This window comes from Meleagris gallopavo, chromosome 10, assembly GCF_000146605.3.
Source record: "Meleagris gallopavo isolate NT-WF06-2002-E0010 breed Aviagen turkey brand Nicholas breeding stock chromosome 10, Turkey_5.1, whole genome shotgun sequence".
Classification (NCBI taxonomy): Eukaryota; Metazoa; Chordata; class Aves; order Galliformes; family Phasianidae; genus Meleagris; species Meleagris gallopavo.
This window is the reverse complement of record NC_015020.2, coordinates 3,715,742-3,739,524: the sequence shown is the minus strand read 5'-3', so window position 1 is coordinate 3,739,524 and position 23,783 is coordinate 3,715,742. Positions and strand designations below refer to the sequence as shown.

The 23,783-nt window shown below is 36.8% G+C and overlaps 1 protein-coding gene across 3 annotated transcripts; it reads right to left on the bottom strand.

The window, feature by feature from the left end:
• Nucleotides 1-106: 106 nt before the first annotated feature.
• On the bottom strand, nucleotides 107-23,101 carry ARHGAP29 (Rho GTPase activating protein 29). Of its 3 annotated transcripts, none has more exons than XM_019618482.2 (18): nucleotides 15,782-16,084; nucleotides 13,706-13,802; nucleotides 13,310-13,382; nucleotides 9,593-9,653; nucleotides 8,987-9,124; nucleotides 8,643-8,707; nucleotides 8,131-8,241; nucleotides 7,922-8,002; nucleotides 7,419-7,607; nucleotides 7,055-7,192; nucleotides 6,375-6,565; nucleotides 4,437-4,603; nucleotides 3,841-3,969; nucleotides 3,573-3,668; nucleotides 2,643-2,806; nucleotides 2,191-2,379; nucleotides 1,891-2,028; nucleotides 107-848 (listed from the first exon to the last, which is right to left on the bottom strand). In XM_019618482.2, the coding sequence occupies exons 3-18, from the start codon at nucleotides 13,364-13,366 to the stop codon at nucleotides 612-614; spliced, it is 2,151 nt and encodes a 716-aa protein (XP_019474027.1). In that variant the 5' UTR covers nucleotides 13,367-13,382; nucleotides 13,706-13,802; nucleotides 15,782-16,084; the 3' UTR covers nucleotides 107-611. The 3 variants fall into 3 exon arrangements, with proteins under 3 accessions (XP_019474027.1, XP_010713902.1, XP_019474026.1); XM_010715600.3 differs by lacking the exon at nucleotides 15,782-16,084 and adding an exon at nucleotides 22,945-23,101 and having other exon boundaries at nucleotides 110-848; nucleotides 3,570-3,668; XM_019618481.2 differs by having other exon boundaries at nucleotides 110-848; nucleotides 3,570-3,668; nucleotides 15,782-16,081.
• Nucleotides 23,102-23,783: the final 682 nt, after the last annotated feature.

The following is a 23,783-nucleotide window of genomic DNA, read 5'->3' as shown; positions in this document are numbered from 1 at the left end:
ACCTCAAGAATTAGAGGGTTTTACTACTTCAGAAATATTTTAGACACTAATTCTCATTTATATCTGAAGAGGCTAAAAGATGCTAAGAAAAAAAAAAACAAAACTTAAGGTGGGTTTGGATGGGTAGCAGGCAGAATCATCATTGAAGAAAGCACTTAACAGGAACACAGACTAAGCCCCTTCCACACAGGGTGTGGTGTTTTAACACTTTATTTAGCATCACTAATGACTATCTGGAATTTTGAGGAATTGGGAGGAGGATGGTGGGAGGAAAGGGAAGGGAGATTGGGAAACAAAGGCTAGAATCTAGTGATGTTATGACTCAAAGATCTACATTTAAGTTTGTTGGGTTTAAAGTATGCTTAGACAAACTACATTACTTATGCTATTTTTGAAGCACCATTACGTTCTCTTTTGGCACAAGGATGTAGTATATGACCAAAGAGCGCAACTGCAGCACGCTCAAAACCACACAACTATTTCTAGGAAAAAAACAGCGGCAAGTACAAATAATGCATGTTCTACTGTCATTCAAAAAGTACAAGAGTTACCTAATGCACACTATGCTGCCAGTTCAACTTTCAGCATCAACTAGCAGTTGAAGTCTTTTCTTACCTATGAAGGTGGCCAATAAGGTACTGAAGAGTGTTATAGTTTGGTACAGGCAGTTGTTTCAGAAGATCTTTAATTTTAATGATGATTCTATTTAGTTCAATACACATTGATTGTCTTTTCTTTGACTTGGGGCTAGCTTGTTTAGCATCCAATTCCTCACTGACACTCTGGCTTTCTTTTGCAAGTCCAATGAATTCATTGTAAAGCCGAAATAAAATCAAAGGTTCTGGAAGCTGAAGAAACACAAACATATCAGAAACTACTAAAGCCTGAATTTTAACTTTTATTTCTTTCCAGTTTTTTTTTCAACTTTGTCTGGTCTAGTAGATTCTTTTTTAGAAGATCTTTAGTCTTTGTTTAGTAGCTCAAACCACAGTTTATAAAAAAAAAACTGGGTAAAGAAAGTAGGGACAGATTACCTACAAAGGAAGTAATAAGACAAGAAAACGTTAACTATTTTTAGAGTTAAGCCATATTCAAAATACAGCACAACACCTCTAACTACTCCACTAAGTTGTATGTAATACGCTATCTTTTGATTTTATTAAATAGCCAGTTAATCTTTGTAGCTTTACAAAAGTACTTAATGTAACACTGATCATGGGATTGGAATGCTCCCAAGAGGGCTCATTTTTAACAACTATTGTCAGAGATGGGACTGAACCATGCAGCTAAGGAATGTTCCTTTCAGGGTCAACAAGTTTTTTGAGTGACTCAGTAATCTCACAGGGCAGCATCCTGGTCATCAGGTATACACTGATGGAAAATTTAATCCTGAAGCTTTACATGCCCATTTTGAAAGAAGATGATGTATAGTCCCTCCATGATAAGGACATCATCAGGCCATTGTGTTTCACTGAATCTTCACTAGCATAAATTAACAGCAATATCTTAGTATCTGTTTGCGTTTTGAAGCAAAAGTAGGGTGAGGTTTTGGTGTACACACGAAAAACACAAATAACAGCAACCAAAAATTCTAAAAGGTTTGCTGTATGGGAACTGCTGAATCACGGCCTGAACCTCTGATTGATCACCTGAGGCGAGCAATGAGTTCAGCCACGGGAGCACAGGTGAAGGGGTAGAGCCTTGCTCCACTTCTCCTAGACCCATTTAAGGGTTCATGCTCTATAAAAAAAATTAAGAAACTCTAGTGCAAATATACAAGGCATTCATACAGCCTTCAGTTGCAGGATTGCTAAAAGGAGTTTTTCCTGCTTGAACTGAAGAAATATGCTATATTACATTGATTTTCCATTTGACCTCTTAAGCACATACCTGGCGAAGATACAGCTTGAGAACATTGCTAATATCATGTGCATAAAGGTCTGAGAGCTCAACCAAATCCTTTCCATTTTCAAAAGCTTGACAAAGCTTTTCAACTCTTGATTTGGCTCCATTCACACGATAGATACCCTAAAATTAAAAGACCAGCACAGATCAAATTTAATTTGATAAGCAAGAGTATAACAGATGAGATTAACAGTACAGAATTATCATCTTGAAAGGTGACTTCTTCTTGTCCTCTTCCCCAAGTATTTTTATATGTTAAGTTTTTATAAACAAGCTTGACCATACCTTGACATTCAGTGCTCTGCTTTCAATTTCTGATGTACACTTCTTGATGATGAAAGGAATGCCATCAGGGACACTTTTAGCAGCTTGAGCAAATTCCACTCCGAACAAGTGAAGCCTTCCATGAAGTTTTTTGTGTCCACACTGAATAGCTAACGTCTCTAGACATTTCTTATGGCATGCAAGTGAACACTACACGGGGGAGAGAAAAAATACATGGTATGACACAATCTAACACCATGAGAAATATCGTTGGTGTTTGCCACCCCACATGAGGAAAAACAAAGATTTGTCATCCCCATAAGCAAACAAGAAGACTTATTAGTCAGTGATATCTTTGATGATGAGAATTTTATGACCCACAAAGTCTGTACTTTTTACATAGAAAAAAAGTTTACAAAATTCTCAACTTCACATAAATTCAAAGTAGCAATTTAAAATACTTCTCAACTTACCTCCTCACATTCAGCTCCATGAAATACCACTAAGCTGTCACACTCTCTACATTTAGACGGAGCTCTCAGCTTCCGTAGTTTGTGAGTTTGTGCTGCTTTGGACATACTAGTGTTTCTAAAAGGTCCTGGAGAATTTGCAGTTTCAGATGTCAGATCATTTAAACCTGGAAAGAATTTTGTTTCAGTCACTGTAATATCTATTAACGAGATATGCAATCTTTATTATTATTTTTTAATTTTTTTTTTAAGAACTGTGCCGTAGAATCACAAGGAAGCAAAACATTGTAACAGACTGCATAACAAATTAACTATCATATTGTCCTACATAGAAGTGGAATAAAACAGTTTTTCATTTTTAGGTATGTCAGTTTTCTCCTGTCGTTAGTATGTGAAAATATTTGGATATTTAATTGGAGTAATGTCACAGATCAGGCAACTTTCATGCAGGTTTCATTCTATCTATTTCAAAATCCTTTATTAGAATATGAAAGGTGATTACAGTTTGGCTTGTAATGTTTTGGAAGCACTTCATAAATACACATTACAGAAGGTAAGAATACACACTCGCAGAAGAACCCATATAGAACCACAAAAAACCAACACACTAATTCTCCATCCTTTATGATAACATTAGAACAGTACCTAAAGTGTTCTAAAACACAATACCAACTGGTGCTTTTCATGACAGATCCAAGCTATCAGTAACTCTGGGAAAAAAAAAATCCTTTGTTTTACAGATAAAAATTTAAAATTAAAGCATATATTTAACTGCCTGGAAAACTTCTTAAAAGCTCAAACACTGATTAAACAAATGTGCTGGTAATCACAATACATTTAATGTACTTTTCTCAAGCTCATTAAAGAGAAGAGTTACACTATATGACAACAGCCATCTTTTAGGGAATTCAGGTATGGAAACAACATTACCACAGTCTGAAGGAGATGGTGGTTCTCTTTCATCAAGATCATCTGCAGATGACATAGTACCAGTAGAAGGTGTTCGTGGAAGTCGTCTTTTAAAATCCCCTAGAAGATGATAGAAAAATTCAGGAAGCTCAAAATATCACTTCCACCCATCTGCTCATTGTCATTATGGGCTCTGTCCAACATTTGCTAAGTTAATAACAACATCTTCACTAATTTTAAACAGTCCAAAGTGAAGATTTAAATATTAGTATAGCAGTAACTGTAGCTGTACCTGGGCTAGCAGATGGAGAATCCATAGATCGTGACTCACTGCTTCCCCCTGCACTTTCAGAATCACTGCACATTCCTCCACTCTGGTTTCCAACAGACCAAGATCTGAATGGCGGTGGCCCTCGCATCACTTTCAGAAATAAAATCCACCAATTACAAATGTGAAGAACAAAATGACAATCTTCTTATACAAAAAATAGTTATATTCAAAATAGGAAAACATTGCTACAGTTATATCTGTAAAAACCTCAGTATGAAAAAATGTATTTCAAAGAACTTCATACTTTTGCAGAGCAGCTAAAATCAACATAATATTTACAAAAAAATATGATCACATTGCTGATATTTATTGAGATATCTCAATTTAATACACTGAGCTTAACAGAACCTGCTGTTTGAGTTACACCTCACCTTTCTAGTCAGAGAATCTAAGCTATGCATACAGACTTTTCCATTTTTTCTGATGCTTGAGAACATAACTGCTTTCAGGCTTCAAACTCTATCCCCTTTGGTGCTGTTTCTGATGGTGAGTCATCAAGCACCTGTTTTTCTTGGAATTTTTATTTAAAGACTGAACTCCAGCTGAAATAGAACTACCTTGGATATCTGTGCTGCTGGAAGACCTCTTCTCGCCAATCCTTTGGGAACGATGATAGACTGGACTTCCCACATCATCTAACATTTGGGTTGGAAAGTCTCCTGAACACTGAGATAAGTTACCGTGTGATATATGGATACTGTTGGCTGATTGCTTATTAAAAACCCTTCAAAAAGAAGAAAGTAATTAGAAGCATGAATAATACAGAATTAAATGAATTTTTTTTTCATCCCAACGCACTAAACATCTTTCATTTCATTGCTGTTCATAAACATTTGTATTTGCCCTGTCATTAGTAAAGCCAAAATTAACAAGCAGTATGGCAATTTATTTTTAAGTATATATATTTTTTTCTTTCATGTAAATCAGCTCTTCCAGATCTCTGCAAGGCTTAATGGTTTATTTTTCAGATTTTGAAAATACAGCAAATCTGTTGAAAGACCAGAATAATATAGTAGCTATTCCATCCTGTTCTCACTCTTTCCTCTGAAAGATTCTCTGTCCAGCCATTACCCACCATTCACAAATAAACATATAGAGGTTAAAATTTTGCCAGATACTGCTGCAGGATCTACTTTTCTGCCTGAAAAAGAGCAACAAGAAAAAAAAAAACACCACCAAATAAAACATTAAAAAAACAGCAAATATGTTGAACCTGAAAGAGACCTAAATCCACTGTAAAAATCTGCTCTCAAGATGTGGACAGGAAACAGTTAAATCTAATCAATGTAAATCAATGTAAATCTAATCAAAGTACCCTGTGAACAAAAAGGCCTGCTAGCCAAGTACTATTGCTTAATGAATTCTACCCTATCCAGCAGAAGGAAATAGACTGAAAAACATTAAAATGTGCATTTGCCCAGTCTACTGTCACTTAAATAAATGTAGGCCTAAAAAATAAAACCGATCACTTCAAGTTCCCAAAGAATCACAAGGCCATGTCAAAGAAAACAAAGGGAGGGGTGAGAAGAGGAGAAAAAATCTTGTATGATTCTTATGCAGTAAGAGCTAGAAGAGTATAAAAAGTCTGAGATTTCATACTTAACGCTTTCTTGGGGAAATGCATAGTTAAATCCCCCAGGTTAAAGTTTATGAATACAGTCTAAATCAGTCTTAAAAGGTAGGAAGTTCAGAGACAAGGATAAAGAATCTCTGCTTTAACTTAGCATTTCCTGGCTTTTGTTGTACAAGTCTGACTCAAGTATTACGTTTTTATATTTAGTTCTCTTTTGAAAAGCAATACAACACTTTCCTGTGTAGAACTGTGAAATATACAGATTGGAATGGATACTCTCACACTTTGGTGCCAGGATGACTATTCTACAATAAGTTCAAGGTAGACAAAGCATTACAAATACTGACAAATCTTTCTTGTTTTTATTATTTTATTATTAGCTATACTTTTAATAGATTAACAATAAAAGCTACCATTTCACACTGCTTGAAGAAAATATTTAAAATTTTTATTGCATGAGACAAAAATTCAACACAACTTCCTTCCCAAAATTTTCAAAACCTAAACATTTACAGTAGCAGTAAGGCAGTCAAAAGAAGAGAACAACCTCAGATTTTTCAAGAACGGAATATCAAGTACTACTGCCACATCAGAAAACACCGGAGTTCAGAAGTTGTTCTTTTTTAATGCTAACTAGTGCCTACGTTAAAGCAGTAAGGAGTGAGTCCTTACACAGCAATTGTTAACGTTTTTGCAAGTCTTAATATGCAAAGTGACACTGCTTTGGAATTTAAGTCAGATTTCAGTGTCAACATAATACATAGTAATCAACTACCAAAAATGTGTAAAAGAAAATAAACCCTTAAAATATGATAACACACCAGGATTTGTTTTATTCTTCCAAAAGTTCTGTTTCACTGCTAAACACCTATGCCTTGCATTTAATTCTAAAGCAAACAAATATCACCATTATGAGACTCACCCATCAATCTGGGAGCTCTGGGTTTCAAAAGAACCTGGTTCAATACGAACACCTTCCTTTGGCAAACTTTTCACAAACTCTGAATACTGCTGACCAGGGTCATAAAGTTTGGCACTCTCACAGAGCGACTGGCAGTTCACTGGAAGTGATACAACCTGTGCATGCTGCAGCTGGAACAGGTTAACTGTTACCTGTTAGGACAAGAAATATTCCAGTATTTGTATATCACTCACTAGGTATTTCTCAAATTAGTATCAAGACAATTTAAAGAAAACTACTAGAATTTTCTAGGAAATAGTAAAACTTGTAGGAGTGGATTTTGTGCAGGATTCCTGGATGTCTACTGCAGATGCTTTTATGAGGCAGTATTTCTCTTTTCTTCTCTGGCTTAACAAACACACCAAGTAGCAAAGAGTTCCAATGGTTTCCTACTTTGGATTGAATAGGATAAACAGCATGGTTTGTTGCTACCAAAAAGGCAATTTTCACCCTCTGGAGGGAATGTTATAAGGGCTGCTCTGAAAGTAATGTCTCTATCTCATTATGTTTATCCATGACACCAAAGGTGGATGTCAGTGGTATGGCAGTTTTCTTTCACCCTTAAGAATCTTTACATACTTCTACTTAAAAATTAGGCTAAGTTGCCTTACTGCCAATAGTATTTTAAAAAGCATACTTACAGCTTTAAGAGTTAGATCACACTGGTAAATAAGTTCACGAAGCTGCGTTAAAACATCACTTTTAAAGCTTTCCAAATCACTTCTTTTTTCTTCGACTTCTGCCATGCTTGCTTTATAGTATTCATTGGCCTCTTCAGCCTAGACAAAACACAAGTAAAAAAGGTTGATGGACTACTTGCTACTAGAAGCGAGAAAAACTGTAAGCACACACACAAAGCAGAGCCTGTAATGGGAGATTCCCATTTAGGATAAAAGCCCGAATGAATGTAGCATGATTAAAGTGAAGAATTATGAACAGAACACTTGCTCAGATGATCTCAGTGGGAAAGCATGAGCAAAACCAGTAAATAACAAAAATTTGTACTTTTTGAAGAGCCTCCTCTTCTAGCCTTCGTTTTTTTTCCAGCTGCTTGCTGACATCTTTTGCAAAGCTTCCACTTGAACTAACATGTTCCTCTTCAGCACGAGCAGTACAGGATTTGGCCTTTTCATACTCATCTTGACGCTGTGTATATAGCAACTTTGCTTTTCTTAGAGAAGCTTCCAGCTCTTGCTGCAGGATTGCCGCAAAAAAAAAAAAAAAAAAAAGAGCAAAAGAATGATTAAAATTTTTCTTGGTTATTTAATGTGATGTTTTAAGAAGATGTTATGCACAGATCTGTACTTTGTAGTTTAAACAAAGTCATAGAAAAATAACCTCTTACAAATAGGAATATGCTGTGAAATTGGTAGTAACGTTCTACATCAACTAAACCCTACAGATTCTACATGTGAATTGAAGCACGTAACATGAGACAGCCTAGCTTGAAAGCATTGACCTTCTGAAGAATTTGAGATTTAACACTGTAAGATATGAAAAATACCAACCATTTTTTTCTGTTCACGCTGCCAAAGCTCCTTAATTTCTTTCCTTTGTCTATCCAACTCATTTTTCCTTCCCAGAAGAGGCTAAATAGGAAACATTAATAGAGTATGTAAAAGACTTAGAAGTAGAAAATTTGTTCTTTCAAATAATGTACTGTTACAGAACTTCTTAAAAATCTAAAAAATAACTTTGTCATTTTCTGTAGCCTTACCTGCACAAATTTGTTAGACTGGAGAGCAGCAGCTGTTTGTTGCCGAAGTTGATTGTTCTCAATATCATTTTGAAAAGCATTAAGAAATATTGATTGGAATGGCATATAATCCTAAAATGACAGAGAGAAAAAACATTAGTATTCTAGGTAATGCAGAGGTATGCTGGCATCATAAATGTCAGTATAATTGAACTAGACTTCCTATTGCGCTTAATGAAGTATTAATGTGTGTGTGGAGGTCATTTAGATATGAATATTGAAAGCGACTGATTTCTCACTTACATTTCATTTTACTAGGAAAACTCAAAGTCTACAAGTCCAAACTACAAAGCATAGAAGACATTAGAGGAAGAAAAAAAACATCTATCCAAATTTTCATAGAGGATGAGAAGAAAAAATACAAGAGATCTTTTACAGTGACTTGCATTATAAATCAATTCTGTATCAAACAAAAAGCAAACTATTCCTCAATGTCCCAAAATCTTGTCTTTTGAGGAAAGCCTCTTACTCACCTGGGGTCCAACTACAGCTTTAGCGGTTTCAGCCATTTTTGCTAAGTTTTTAGCACACTCCACTTCTGTTAAAAAACAACATAATCACGCAATTAACTGTTCACTGTAACAATTATACCACACGTTAAACGCTTTTTACATTCTTCCTCCAAGAGATAGGCTAGGACCACCTTCACTTTGTTATAGGCCTTTAATTATAGGAAATGGATAATAGTTCTGTCCATTTCAGTGGAATAGCTTCTAATTTAGAAATCACATTATTGACAGTCTGCAGCACAGGGGCCTGACAACAGATTTAATTCCATCACGACAAAGCTGATTAAATACCAAAAAGAGCCACTCACCCAAGCTAAGCTTTTTTTCTACCCATGCGACTACATCCTTGGTATATTTTGACCACGCTTTAGCGTACGACAGAGCTGATTCAATTCCACTGTCATTCCTTAGGAGCATGCTGTCCACCTCCTCTGCTCGAAGATGTCCTGAAAATAAAGCATCAAACATAAAGGAGTGAATTTTAGACATGACCACACACTGAGTGCAAAGCCAGTATTAGCCAACTGTGAATACTTAAGCAGCTCTCATCCCAAGTTGTTCTTTAATGCTAGTTGACTCTAAACAGGACTGACAGAGGTTTTAGAACAAATTAAAGGGTCATAGTATTCTATCTTTACTAGTCACATGGTCAGCATAACTTTCTTTAAGGAAGTGACCAAACAAAACATCGGCTGTACAATGACATACAGAAGTGCTTTGGGTCTTGTTTTCTTTATTTCTCCCAAAAAAACATCTCCAAGTGGTTATTCACAGAAGTATAAAACCTCTGCAATAGTAATTTTTTTATGGTAAAGTTCTCTGGAATTAAAGATGTTACAAGCAAAGTGAGCAAAGTGACCAAGATAAACACAATTCTCTATCTGTTTTCATTAAGCATTAAAGGAATGACCCACCTTGAATATCATCCCTTTCATGCAGTGAACCCCCAGATTCCACAGAGAGATTCTCAAAAGACTGGTGTACAAGAAATAAAAAGATCAAATTAGAGAAGAAAAGCAGAACAGGTCTTGCTAGAACTAATGGGTTAACAAATTCAATGACATCACCTGCCCTTTGCCCCTCCCCCATGTTATTTTTTGTTGCAAATCAAGCAAGAAATTCCTGTAATTTCCTCTCATCTAATATAGGCTTCCATTTAAGCTCCCACAGCTGTTAAGAGAGACATTACAAATAGCAGAATATCATGACATATCTTTTAACCAACTGACTTGAAAGGTTGTAATGAAAAAAAATGATTTAACGCATTGGGTTAATATTTAAGGGATCAGTAGCTTTTATTGGACTTTTGCATGCAGCTTTGGGTGCCACAAAATGAGGAGGACACAGAACTATTAGAGAACATCCAAAGGAGTGCTACGAAGATGGCAGGAGGTGTAGAAGAATGGCTGAGATCTCTGAGTGCTCAGCCCAGAGCAGAGCAGCTTCAGCTCCTCACGGGAAGCAGAGAGGCAGCATTGAGCTCTGCTTTCTGTGACAGCAACAGGGCCCGAAGGAACAGCATGGAACTGTGTCAGAAGAGAGGCAGCTGGGAGTCAGGGAAAGGGTCTGCACTGGAGGGGGGTGGGCATGACTCAAAAACTGTCAGAGTTCAAGGAGCATTTGGACTACAGTCTCACATATAGGGTTTGATTTCTGTCTGGTCCTGCGTAAATCCAGGAGTTGAACTCAGTGGTCCTTGTGGGTCTCTCCCAACATGGAACGTTCTGTGATTCCCTACCTATATTTCTGAAAGCGTTTTACACAGACCTACTGTAATATACATGTAACAGACCATTCTACAACCCCTTAGAATCCTGGATTTCTTCCTTAGGGGAATAAAGCTATGATTTTTCCTGAATTACTTGCAGGTGTGCACTGTAGGTATGACAGCTGACTAGTAACGCTTTCTGATGAAGCACTAATAATCAGTACAACTTAAGAATTTAATCCAATAAGGAAATGGAATTTACCTTAGTGTAAGATTTTATCCCTACCTTTGTCCAGATGCAACATTTTGCCACCCCTTTATTTGTGCAAGTAGAATTATTTGTAGGGCTGTGCTTTAAAGCGGTCCACTGAGTAAGTGAAAGTGAATGAAGAAGTCTACGTACTGAAAACCTCCCACTGGCATTTAAATATTTATGTATTTTAAAGGCCTGCATCATTTTAAATGAACTACTCTGGGAAACTCAGAAGCAGAGAGGAGGCAGAAGATAAAGGCAAAGAAATATCCGCAAAGTAGTCTTAAGTTTTAGAAGAACAGAGTGCTTCCATTTTAGATCTTGGTGTTGTTTTTATTTTCAGACAAAATTAAAATGGAGAATGGTAGTAATGGTGCAAGTAGCGTTTTTTGTTTTTGTCTTTTTATTTAAATGTAAATAGGAACTCACCATAAATGAGAAAAGTCCCTGGACAATCACTGTTTGCTTCACAGCAAAAATAGTTTTTTCATATCTGAACATGCCAGGTATACACCAGTTGCACTAAATTCCATCTAACAACAGGGTAAAGAACAGCCAAATTCCTAAAGAAGTGGAAGACTTCAATAGTTGCTGTCTAATTGTAGAATTTTAGTGAAATGGAATGACATTCTTAAGAATAGGTAGAAAATCCATCCCTAAATTCTGATTTTTTGTTTTGTTAATATACAGCTTTGAATGCACCAATATTCCATTACACAGAAAACGTGAACATTCCACAGATCTAGTTTTTATTTTGGTGTCAAGCAGTACCACCTTGAAGTAGCTTTTGAAGTGAGATACACTTGTTAGGAAAGAATAAACGAGAAAATAAAACAATAAATTATATCAACTCAATAGGTACTTAGAAGTTCTGGTCCTAAAAAATTACTTCTCCCTCTGTAGACTAAAATCATTTTAGTCTTGAGAACTGTTCACTTATTTCCAGCAATTCAGGCACACAGTCTTGTTAGGAGGTCTCTAATTGAAGAGGCAATTAAAATCTTCGTCCTTAATTAACCCTCAAGCTATTTACATGTTAAATTCTACCAGAATGCTATGCTCTAATTTTTTTTAAGGTACAGCTAGCTCCTATGTTCAACTACTGAACGTATACCTCTACAAAAATGCACAGTTAATATAGCTACTTATATATTTTGCATTTAACTCCTCTTAATTCAACTACTAGTTGGCCTCCAAATTGCTCTCTGAATAGCAAACCCAAATGAAATGTTTCATGTGTTAAATATGCATTTATTCATCTGAATGCAACGTAGTTTTAACAGGACAGATTTTCCAGAAATTGAACCATGTTATCCTACCTGCTCCAAAACTTAAAACTGTTCCCTTGCACATTAGGAAAAGCAAACAACACTACAAAATGGGGCCCTTAAATATAAGCTGGTGGCTTCTGGAGCACCTAGACTCAAATTGCTTCTTGATTCTAACTGTATACTAACTTCCACTTGATTTTCCCTTACCTCCACATTTAGAATCATAAACATCTTATTCCTTGGGTATGCATTTTTGCAGTACAAAGCCTTTACAAGATTAAAAAGAAACCAAATTCATCACCTTCCTTCTTCAAATGAACTGATCATAAATGAAACATTTTGAACAAGTACAAAGTTACTTGAGTTGCAGGCTTGTATACTATTTTATCTCATGTTTTGCATCAGCAGCCAATCCCCTTAGTATGCCTGCAGTAACCAGTTTTCTCAGTAGTCTCCTTTCCTCTCTATGCCCTTAGGAAAGATGAATTTAAGACAGACAAATAGCAACTACAGTGTTAGAAAACATTTTGTGATCATCCATCTTTCTCTCATGCATTATCAACCACAGTGAAAATCTAAATGTCTGTTTCTCAACTGTCAACTGCACTGTGTTGCTGTGATCAAGTTGCACGAAGGAATGGTAAGTCTTCTTACTGTTTTCAGTAAAATCTTTCTAAGACAACAATCTATGATTTTTCACCTTGCTACAGCTTCATTTATCATATGCACCAATTATTAATATACTTTCATTCTAAGGTAATTTGAATTATTTACCTGAAAATCTGATTCTAGATTAGCAAAAATTCTGAATATAATTTTATTTATTTATTTTTTAATCTTACTTTGAGTGTTTGTTTACAAGGCAGTTCAAAACCCTAATGTTTTCATTTGGCTACCTGTAAGCTGACACTACTATGTTTAGCTTTCCTAGTGAACTGCCGAAACAGCTATGGTAGGGTCTGGGCTCTGGAAGAATAATAAGTTACTTTGTAAGGAATGTAAGGTCTTTAATAGCCAAAAAGAGGTCATCAAACCCCAGTTTAACTTCTAGATCAGATATATATAATTCAACTACTCCTGCATGCAAATCATTTATTTATTTAAGTATACCGTGTAAAGTATTTTGTTCTTAAAAATCTCAAATACGCTTACAAGCGGGGTTGTTAATTCTTTAATTCTAATATTTGAATGCTAGTCCAGCTGAATCATCATCAACATTTAGAACTTAGAATATATTTGTGTACCTGAAATTCTGAGGACTTCGTCCCCTTCGCTTGGTTTAATTTTAACATTCAGAGGACTCAAAATGTCCCAGCCATACAGCACACAGTTTCAGTGAAAATGAAGGTTTCCTTTAAAAGATATGATTTCATACTCCAATAGAGTGTGGTTAGCCTACCCGACTTCTCCGAGATACAGGAAGTCCCAGCGACGAGCCATTGTCTACATCTCCCATAAGGAAGTCTGAAATACTACCAGAAAGACAAAGAACTGTTACTTCATTACTTACCCTAATTTCAGATCAGTGAGAACAAAAATTCAGATAGTCTCTAATATTCTTTCAAAGTTTTGCAAAAACATTTTTGGAAGTAGTTTTGAACTCCTTGCAATTTCATACCATCATTGCTTTCCTTCTCCTAACACCATGGCAGAGCAGTAGAAATATTATAGATAAGGTTAATATAAGTTAATGTATCAGGCAATATTTGTCTAAAAGAAAATAAAAGGGTTTGTTGTTTAGTCTTAATTTGATTCAGCTCCACTGAGCTCTTAAATCTCCTGAATTCCAACTTACACGTTTCCAAATGTGAATGCCAAGGTTTCAATGGAAGAAAATACTTCACTGAAGAGTTCTCTTTTGTTTTCTTCATTAACTTCTTTGAAGTTCACCGCTAAGGAAAAAAATCAAAACCAAAGGGTGAGAGGTGGAGTCAAGCAAGTTCACCGTGCCTGACGACAAAGTCATACACTAAGTAATAGAACAGGCAATATTGTATTTTTAATGTATTTTTAAAGATTATTCAGAAAAAAAAATCTTGAACGCTACAGGAAAGAAACAAACACAAACATCAGCCACATGGCATTTGTGAAACAAACACAATTTCTATAATGCAAACAGATTACTTTCTCACATCCTGCATCTCCCCACTTAAGCAGCAGCTTTTTGTGAAAACATGATGGCAACATCAGGAGAAGAGAAAAACATTTACTATCAAGCATCAAATGCAGCAGTAACACCATAGAACAACTCGCAAAAAAAAGGCAAAAATATTTGAGCAATTGCTTGTCTCCTTTTCTGGGTAGAAATTTCAGAACAGGAGCAATAGTTTGAAAGTCCCCTTCCCAGTCTGTATGCAGTCCTGTGCATGCCCAGAACACAGGATTTCTGACTTGAGTATCGATAAACAAAAAGCTACCAAAAGGAATGTCCTTTGCAAAACACTTCAACTGCTGCTTCATCATCTGGCAAAACCCCCTGAGGCTGCTAAAAGTGAGAAGAAAGAAGGCAGAGCTATCATTGTTTCTAAATAGGAATGGGAAGATTTTTGTACAAACTAAATGACTTGAACTGGTGACCAAGAACAGTATTCAGACAATTAAAAGTAACCCCGTAACAGGCTTCCATAACCAACTGGAGTAATATGGAGATTAGAAGAGTGATTCATTCAGACTTTCTGTTAACTGCCAGACAAGGGGAAGAAGGAAGAACGCAGAAGACAAAAACCATGTTTTTATCTAGCTTCCAACTCAATTTCTAAATCATTGGCCACAGGAATTTTTGTACAGAAGTACAAAAGCAAGCATGCCCCTTCGAGCAAAAGCAGAGTCCTCTAGATGGAACTGTTTTACTTTGGGACAAAATTCTACATTAGCAGTTATGTTCAAAAGCTTAATTTCATTCTGTATTCTTAAAGTACAGTAATTATTATCATATTTTTCAGAGATATTATGTTGGCACATAAAGCTTTTCATCACTTTTAATTTTATTCATTCCTCCTTCCAAGACCTGTGACTATTAATTTATCCTTCCTACATTTCAAGTACTACTGTGTAAATAATGGATTATAATGACTTCTAGAAGTAGGAAAAATTAATTCACTTTTAAACGTTGGCCATTCTACAGACATTTTCTCAACAAATTTAATTAATAGACTTTAATCTTAAAGAGCATTCAAGCTTCCTGCCAGGTGCCTAAACACTAATGGGTAACAAAGAATGCACAGCAATCTGCTCCCCCATTAGATTTCCTTTGTGAAAGGAAAAGTTTTTAACCAGTAAATTAACAGAATTGAATCCGTTTCTTTTTATACAGTATGCCAACAGGCCCGAACAACTTTATAACAACCATTTCAGTACAATTACAGAAAATACGTATTTGTCTTTTGGGCTATTTCCACAATTACTTGCAGATCTGGAAAAATGTGTTGTAACAAGCCTACAGCAATACAAAACACATTACAAAAATGTTAACAGTCTTCATAGCCACAGTTCACAGCTACATTAAAGCTTCTCCCATCTCCTCACTGCTCTGCTACGTTTTGTGATTACATAGAAGTCCCTGGAAATTTGTTCAAAAAGAGACTAAATAAAGCTCCATAGAGAACAATTTCTGGACAACTTTGTAAATACCAGTGGTTTAAAAAAAAAAAAAAAAATCAGGTTAGTTCAAAGCCTCGACTTTTCAGAGATAACACTGCTAATAAACCTCAACTTCACATTCCAAGTCAGTAAGCAGCAACTGCTATTATGAGATCTATTGATTAATAGCAACTAATGACTGGAAAAATCATTTGAGTGCCAGCATGACATGCGAATTGCTTCAAAATTAAAAGGAACCGATAAAAACCAACTGTATGTTCAGAGCACTTACCACTGCAACATTCCTATATCCATTAGCTGCAGAATCTTCAGACAAGAGCAACTCTTTCACTTTGCTAAGGAGACATTAATACAGATAAACTCTCCCTAAAGAAATGCCGCCTGTTTCACTCTGCCTTCCTGTTCCAGGAAGCGTTTTGTTAAGCTATACATGTTGTCTACCAGAGAAACTCTTTCTTTTCAGGGTCCATCAAAAAGCAAATAAAAAAACTGTATTTTTTTTTTCCAGGATCACCAGATCTCCCCTCCCCCTCCAAAAAATTAGCCCAATCTTCAATTCAATTGAATACAAACAGCTTTCTTCTTGCTTATAACCGCTGGAATGCTGATGTACTTAACATCAACTTTAAACCAAGCACGCTCTTTCCCCAGGACATCCTGACTGCACACAATAGCTACTGACAACAATGAACTATAGTAATACTTCCATGTCTGGAAATGACAGCTATCTATCTATAGTTCTACGCATTTCAAAGCGGGTATGCAACATAGCAACACTTTAAAGACTTCAGGTGGCACATGATGAGCTTAGAAAAATTACTGGGTAGCAATACATTAAGAACTGGAAGCCAGTACCTGAAATGCAAACCTGGCTTGCATTAAAGTGGATCTGTATTTGCAGTACTAGCAAAATCATGTTCAGACTGAGGTATCCTCATCAGAATGCTGTCCAATACGGCTGAGTTTTAACTTGCGGGTCACACCATCAAAGCTTTCAGAATCAGTCACAGAATGGGCTGTAGAACCAGCAGTCACCACTTCAGGAAGCTGCAATCCCAGGAGATGGCACAGTGCCCAAGGACACCTGCACAAAGCTTTGGAGACTCAGCAAAGACACTGCTGAGCATCAAGACTAAAGCGCAGCCAGGGCCTTTAAAAGACAACTCTTAGAGAACTTTCTGTGACCACAGTGTACAGCGCCCTCCTGTCTCCTGCTAATCTAAGAATGACACAGCCCAAGGGCCCAGGGGACACAGAGCCACCAAGAGCTCCCTCGCTTCCTCCCCCTCCCCAGAGATTCGTGCACGTCTGCAAGCAGCACCACTTCCCTGCCAGAGGCGAGCACAGCCGGGACACCTCAAGTACAGAGTGCATAACTTGCTCTCTGCTGGTTGGTTTTCTCACATCTGACAGGCTGATGGGGTGCCACTACCACCATCCACTTCCCCCGACAGGAATATGACTTCAATCCATACTTCACTAGCTGCCTTTTAAGCACAAAGCCAATAAGCTGACTTGTTGGATCTGACCATCTATGCAACCTGTTTTTCTTTCCTTAAACTCCCAAGCACTTTCAAGAACCCGCCAGAACTGTTTCAAAAACCACACACCACTCAAATAAAAACAACTAAAACCAGGAAAAAAAACACCAAATGTCCTCCAAAATGGCAAGTATTTTAATACTTGTTATTATTCTGTACTTTAAAAACAACCTTAAAAACACATAAATAAAAATCAGGAGTAAAGAGCAATAAAACGCCAACTGGAAAAAGGAAAATAGGATTCCTGGGATCTCACAAGAATGGTGCAACAGCAGGCTGTCCAAGCACCCCAGTCCTATGGCTATGGGCCATACAATTCCACTAACCTGTACTTACAACCAGGACTGGCAACCTCTCCACTAGCTCACTATAACATAAGTTTTAGGAACTATTTCCTACTCACACCATAATGAACTTTGTCTTGAATTTACACCACAGATAAACCAAATTGAAATTATCTCACCTTACTGTAAGTATATAGCAGATGCAGAACTGATATAAGAAAAACATCAGCAGGAATTTCTAAAAAGCACAATTTTCAGCCTTACTAGAAATCTTTTTCTATTCTAGTGATTCAACTAAGTCAAAAGGTGGAACTTAGAGCAAAGGAACATTGCAGCCTTGAATTCAGCATGTGATCATGAGAACCATACACTTTGTGTTGCTTGTGGCCTCAACTATTTAAGGATACCAAGTGGGAAAATAACTATGAGTATGACTGTGTGCCAGACTGGAAAGTAACTTCCAGAAACAGGAGTCTGAACAGGTTCCAAGTAAGAAGCTTCTGCGAGTCTCCGTTCTTCCAGACTGAGACGTCACATAAAAAGACACTCTTCAGAAAACACACAAGCAAGCATGGATGAGGAGTACAGTCCAAGCAGGGAGACATAGTGAATCAAGTCATGTCCAATCTGTATTAGCTACAAGTTTACAGCACCTGGCAGGATTCACCCCAGAGTACTGAGAGAGTTAGCAGACATTATAAAACAGAACCCATCTCAACAATTTACCACAGATCTTGAGAGCGTGGAGTGCACCCTGCTGACTGGAAGTCAGCCAGTGCTATACCAATCTCTACAAGAAGAGCACAGGAGAAGACTCGGGAAACCACAGACTTGTTAGCCTAACCTCTGTCCTTGAGAAGTTAGAGAGATTACTCTGGGTGCTATTGAAAGGCATTTAAATAACTAAGGTATTATCAGGCATAGTAAACATGGACTGAGGAAAGATAAATCCTGTCTTAGTGATTTGATATTCTACTACAGCAAGGTTACTTAGTGAATGAAGAGAAGGCAGAGGATGTGATCTTTCTGGATTTTAGTAAGCCCTTTGATACAGGGCTACCTCTGGCTGCTGGCAGGTCTCTAGTTGTGCTCCCCATGGCTCAATTCTTGTTGAACAGGCCAGTTCTGTTCAATGTTTTTAATCAGTAGCCTGGATACAGCAGTTGAATGTGTCCTTAGCAAGTTCACTGACAATACTGAACTGGAAAATGGTACTAACTGGAACAAGCTTCCTAGGGAGTGGTTGATGGGCTGCCCCATGCCTGCCAGTATTCAAGAAGCATTTGTATAATGCCCTCAATAACATGCATTAACTTTTTATTAGCCTTTTTATTAGTGATCAGACAGTTGGACTGATCTTTGCAAGTCCCATCCAACTCTATTATTATATTCAGTTAAAGGTATAGTCAGAGAAATCAAGTGGCTTTTTCTCCCTCCATATTTTCCTACAAGCTCAGTTTAAAATAGTCATATATAACATTACTTGTTCTGCCAAACTTCAATCTCTGTATCAAGATTAAGGTAACAAGCTATAGCTGGTTTTTCCTTCAATCTAAAAGAAAAAACATTAGATAGCAAAAGAACAGAACTGCAAACATAATGAATCAAAGCAGAATCCTGCAACTCCAGCACATTCATGCCATTCCCAGTGGAGCACCTGAGATGTGACTGAGACAGCTTCAAATGAAGTAGCACAAGAATTCTAATACTTACTAATACTCGAAACATTCCCACTTACAATAGTTTAAAGGGGGGTGGTATGTCTGCACAGGACACTACATCTAGATCATAGTGCAACCTGTCAGACTTAAGAGAATGCATCACAAGCCAGATCCTCAAGTCTTCTCACAGTCACTGTTTCTAAAGGTACTCATTCAGAGCGAAGGCAGTTATTTGCTAAAATCATCAGTTGGCCCTAGATGAAGCTCCAAACACAAACTAGATTTGAAAACCTGGCATCTTGCAGAGGTTCTCAGACAAGTTTCTAGAATCTAAAACAATCATGTTTCTATTTCTGAAAATGGAAAAAAATCTGTGTAAATTCCAGGCCATTGCTATTTCATAGTCCCTTAAATAAACATCAGAGATTTTCCACTGCAGGTTTAACTTCCTAGTCATAAATCTGACTCCAGAGTGCTTCCACATCTTTTTATAGTTCTGTCCTCCAGTAACAAGAAGCAGATTATCCAGATGAACTTATTTCATAATGCCACATTAACACAGCCTGAGAAGACACAGGAAAAAGGATACTACTTCTAACCAACTGAGTCTCACATTCTTGTAACTTCCTGTTTATTCAAAAGGAACATTACTTCTAGTGAAATAACCATAGCTGAAAAATCTGTGAACTTGTGTGTTACTGACAGGCCACTGTAAGCAAACACGAGGTCTGATACAATCACTACTCACCACAACATGCTGTATTTTACTTCCTCAGTTCCAGCAATAGTGTACCTCATTTTGAATACAAAAGTAAAGTAATACAACACTTGCAAAAAACAGCTGCAAAAACCAAACAGGTGCTGAAGACAAACTTACATTTACTTGTTACTTGCTACAGATGATGCTATGAGGGAGGTAGTCCTTTTTCATACAGCAATTTTTGCTGTTCTCAGAAAAGATAGAAGTAAATGATAGAGCTGAAGCCATGTAACTCTCCATTTCTACCACTAGATGTGAGGATTTATATATTTATATAAATACAATCTGTATCAAAGGCTACGAATACAGAGGCAGGACTGATTGAAACCATGGACTTCGGTTTTCCCTGAAGCTGTTTCCTTGACAATTAACTCAGGAATTCCACAGTGCCAGGTCACACAGCACTGAACCAGAAGAATTCACCACAGAGTAAGTTTATGTCTGCTTTAGCCAAAGAATAATCAGACCATTTAAGTCAGCCTCTAAATTCTAGGCCAATTGAATGTACACTGCTTATAAAACAGGTGAATAACTCCATGAGAAACTACTTAGAATTCTACTAATAGTAATTTCATATCACAGTGTATTATTTCATCAGATAACACCATATACTTATTTATTTAGTCTAAGTGAAAGTACACATTTGTGTCAGATTAGCACTGTGCACCATGCAATCACTTAGGAGGTATCTCAAAATTAGGTTTTCAGTGTCAAACCACTGCCTATGAAAAATTATTCAAAGAAGTAATATAAACAAGGGGAAAACAAGTCAAAACTTGCACTCAATTTCAACTCAAGGACAAAGACCAACTGTAGCAAAAACATCTCCTACCATGCTTTTTTTCTCTCTGAGGCTTGTCATCATACAAGATATTCATATTTAAGAAAGCCCAAGTGAGCTGCAGCCTGGCCTTGAATGCCTCCAGGGATGGGGCATCCACAACATCCTTGGGCAACCTGTTCCAGTGTGTCACCATACCCTCTGTGTGAAAAACTTCTTCCTAATATCTAACCTAAACATCCCGTCTCAGTTTAAAACCATGCTCCCTTATTTTTCTAACAGTAGTTTTTCTTTCCACCTAGGAAATCATGCAGTTCTCCATGACTATAGCTCCTGACAAACTCAACATATTAACAGTAAGTGAACTCAATAACACAAAATAAATGTTTGTAGCTATTTCTTTATTTGAAGCGCAGAACCTTATTAGCATGAGAAGTGTTTTTTAAGTATATGTGTTGCCAAAAAGTAGCTTAGCGTAAGTTATTTTTTCTACTCATTATCCAGAGAAAAGATTGAATCATAAAATAACTATTCAGGGCAGCCATTCATCAAACCAGGAAGAAATAGATTGGTGCTGCACATAAGCAGCACCAATACAGCTAAGCAAGGACCAATGTTATTGAAATTCAATGATGGAACAGAGTGCACAAGAATGAGAGAAGAATCATGTACGATGCCAGGTTCAGAAGGCTGCAAATAGGCTGAAGAAATTGATTAGAATTCAAAACATCTTACATATCTTACATCCAGAACTCATTATTATGTAATTCAGAAAATTAATTCTCCACTTCAGAAAGCAAAGGGTATTGGAGAAAAATACTTAAGATCTCAATAAATTGTTCTGTAGAACTACAGAAAGTGGCCTAGCGCTAAAAGCAGACTTAAATATAAAAATTGACAAAAAATGATGTAATTAAAAAGGACAAAATTATGAGATCTGTCAACCATATTACTACACGAGACAAGGAAAGTAATCCTACTGCTTTATTCATCAACAGTAATTATGAGCAGCATAGGCAGTGCTCAGTTTGGGGCACTGCTATCAGTAACAATCTAGACAAAACAAGTAGTTCAGAAAGGATCAATATCAGTGCAAAAGTTGATATACGTGTACCACAGAATCATAGAATGGGGTAGGTTGGAAGCGACTCCAAGGATCATGAAGTTCCAACCCCTCTGCCACAGGCAGGGCCACCAACCTCCAGAATTGGTACAAGACCAGGTAGCCCAGGACCCCATCCAACCTGGCCCTGAACACCTCAAGGGATGGAGCATCCACAACCTCTGTGGGCAGCCTGTTCCAGCATCTCACCACTCGTACTTTGTAGAGCTTCCCCTGATATCCAATCTAAACCTTCCCTCCTTGAGCTTAAAACCATTCCCCCTCGAGCTCAAAACTGTTCCCCCTTGAGTCAGTTCTACTCAAAGTTTCCCAACATAATATAAAACAGCTGAACATGCCCTGTGTTCAATGAAATTAGAGAGTAGTAGAAGACACAGAAGTTAAGCTTGAAAACAGCTTGTCTAAGGTGGGTGTAGAGTTGTGTTCTCCATACACTGAATTGGCAGTGTATTCGGGCACGCTAAAGCAACTAGGAAATGAGAAGAAACCTAGAACAAGGAGATAACCTAAACTAGGTTTCTCTTACAAAGGATATTCCACACAATTTAAGACAGGCAAAAGGTGTGTACATTTAACCCTTCTCAAAGCATTACCCATGCCACATGGAAGAAATCATTTGTTCCACAAGAATATGCTGGCCTTACTCCAGAAAAGCAAGAGCTGCAGTCAAAGGCCACACAAAAAGAAACAGCTATCATTTATTGGGCTGGAATAACTGTATGCTTCACCATTTGTATTTGTCTGACACGCAAAAACCTGCAACTGTAAAGGCCAGCAACAGAAAATACTTACATATATGCCCTCAAGCCCTTTTTTTGTTTATACCTTAACCATGCTTATGATCTATTTGAAGGAATCTATAAAAAAGCATTAAGACTACTCAGATTTTGATTGCTCACTTGAATATTTCTTCACTTTATATAAATTTAACACCATCCCTCCAAATTCACAGAACTAAGCAAAGACAAAAAAAAAGACAATCTCTATGTGGATAAACCCACATATAATATTATCCTGAGATAGACAGGTAAAGATCTAGATCAAAAGCTTGTGTTTATAGAATTCAGTGTGGTTTTGCAGCTAGCTTCTTATAAACAGGATTTTGTTACAGCAACGTAAGCTTTTCAATATTAAATTTCACTTTGAAAAGTTATGTTGCACTATTGCACTATTAAAAAACTTACTTCTTCTGTATAAATGGAATCCCCCCCTACAACTCCAAGACACAGCTAGTCAAGTGACTCACTAAAATTTTCCCAAGTTTGAAAATAAAAATTTCCTTACCTTTTACTTTTGCAATAACTGTGCCTGCAGCGCTAAGAATATCAACTGAGTTTAGGGTCTGATGTTTATTTATCACTGCTTTTAAAACACGCAGCAACTCTCCCAAGCGTTCATGTACTACTTGACGCAGTCCATCTTGGTTTTCTGAAGAAATAAAGAAGAAACTACATTAAAAACAGCAAATCAATGACTTTAAAATGCTAGCATTTGCTAGCATTCAGCACAACAAAATAGGGCATGTAGAAGCTGGGCCTGATTAGAACAAGAAAAAAAAAAAAGAGATACTACCATTTGCCAGCAGTTTACATGTAAATGACATGCATCATGGCAAGAAGTCATTTCTCCAAATAAGACAAGCAAGAATAACTTAAAAATAGAAAATAAACCCCACAACCTTAGGGATTATACATCAATACTGTCAGGTTTCTGAATTAAACCATTTTATGTCATTTTTGTTAATCACCAGTTCAATGAATACACAGATTCAGACAAGTAGATCCAAAAGTAGATTTGGATTGCATGTTAGATCTTTCCTAGCTAGATACAAAATTCAGGGCCACCTCTGCATATTCATAGAATTAAAGATTTTTGGTAGGTGTTGTGTTTTTTTGCATTTAACTCATGTCAATTAAATCTTAAGCGTTTTTACTATACATGCCTCCAAAGGTCTTTAAGCATGTAAATCCTGATTAAAAACAAACAAAAAACACTTTAGCACCTAAATAATTTTGTTGAATTAGGTCTAAACTAGAAAAATTTTCATGTAAGCACTCATTCATCCATGCTTTTCTACACGATATTTCTCTTGCTTTGTGCCTCCAAGCTCTTACCCCTTCTAA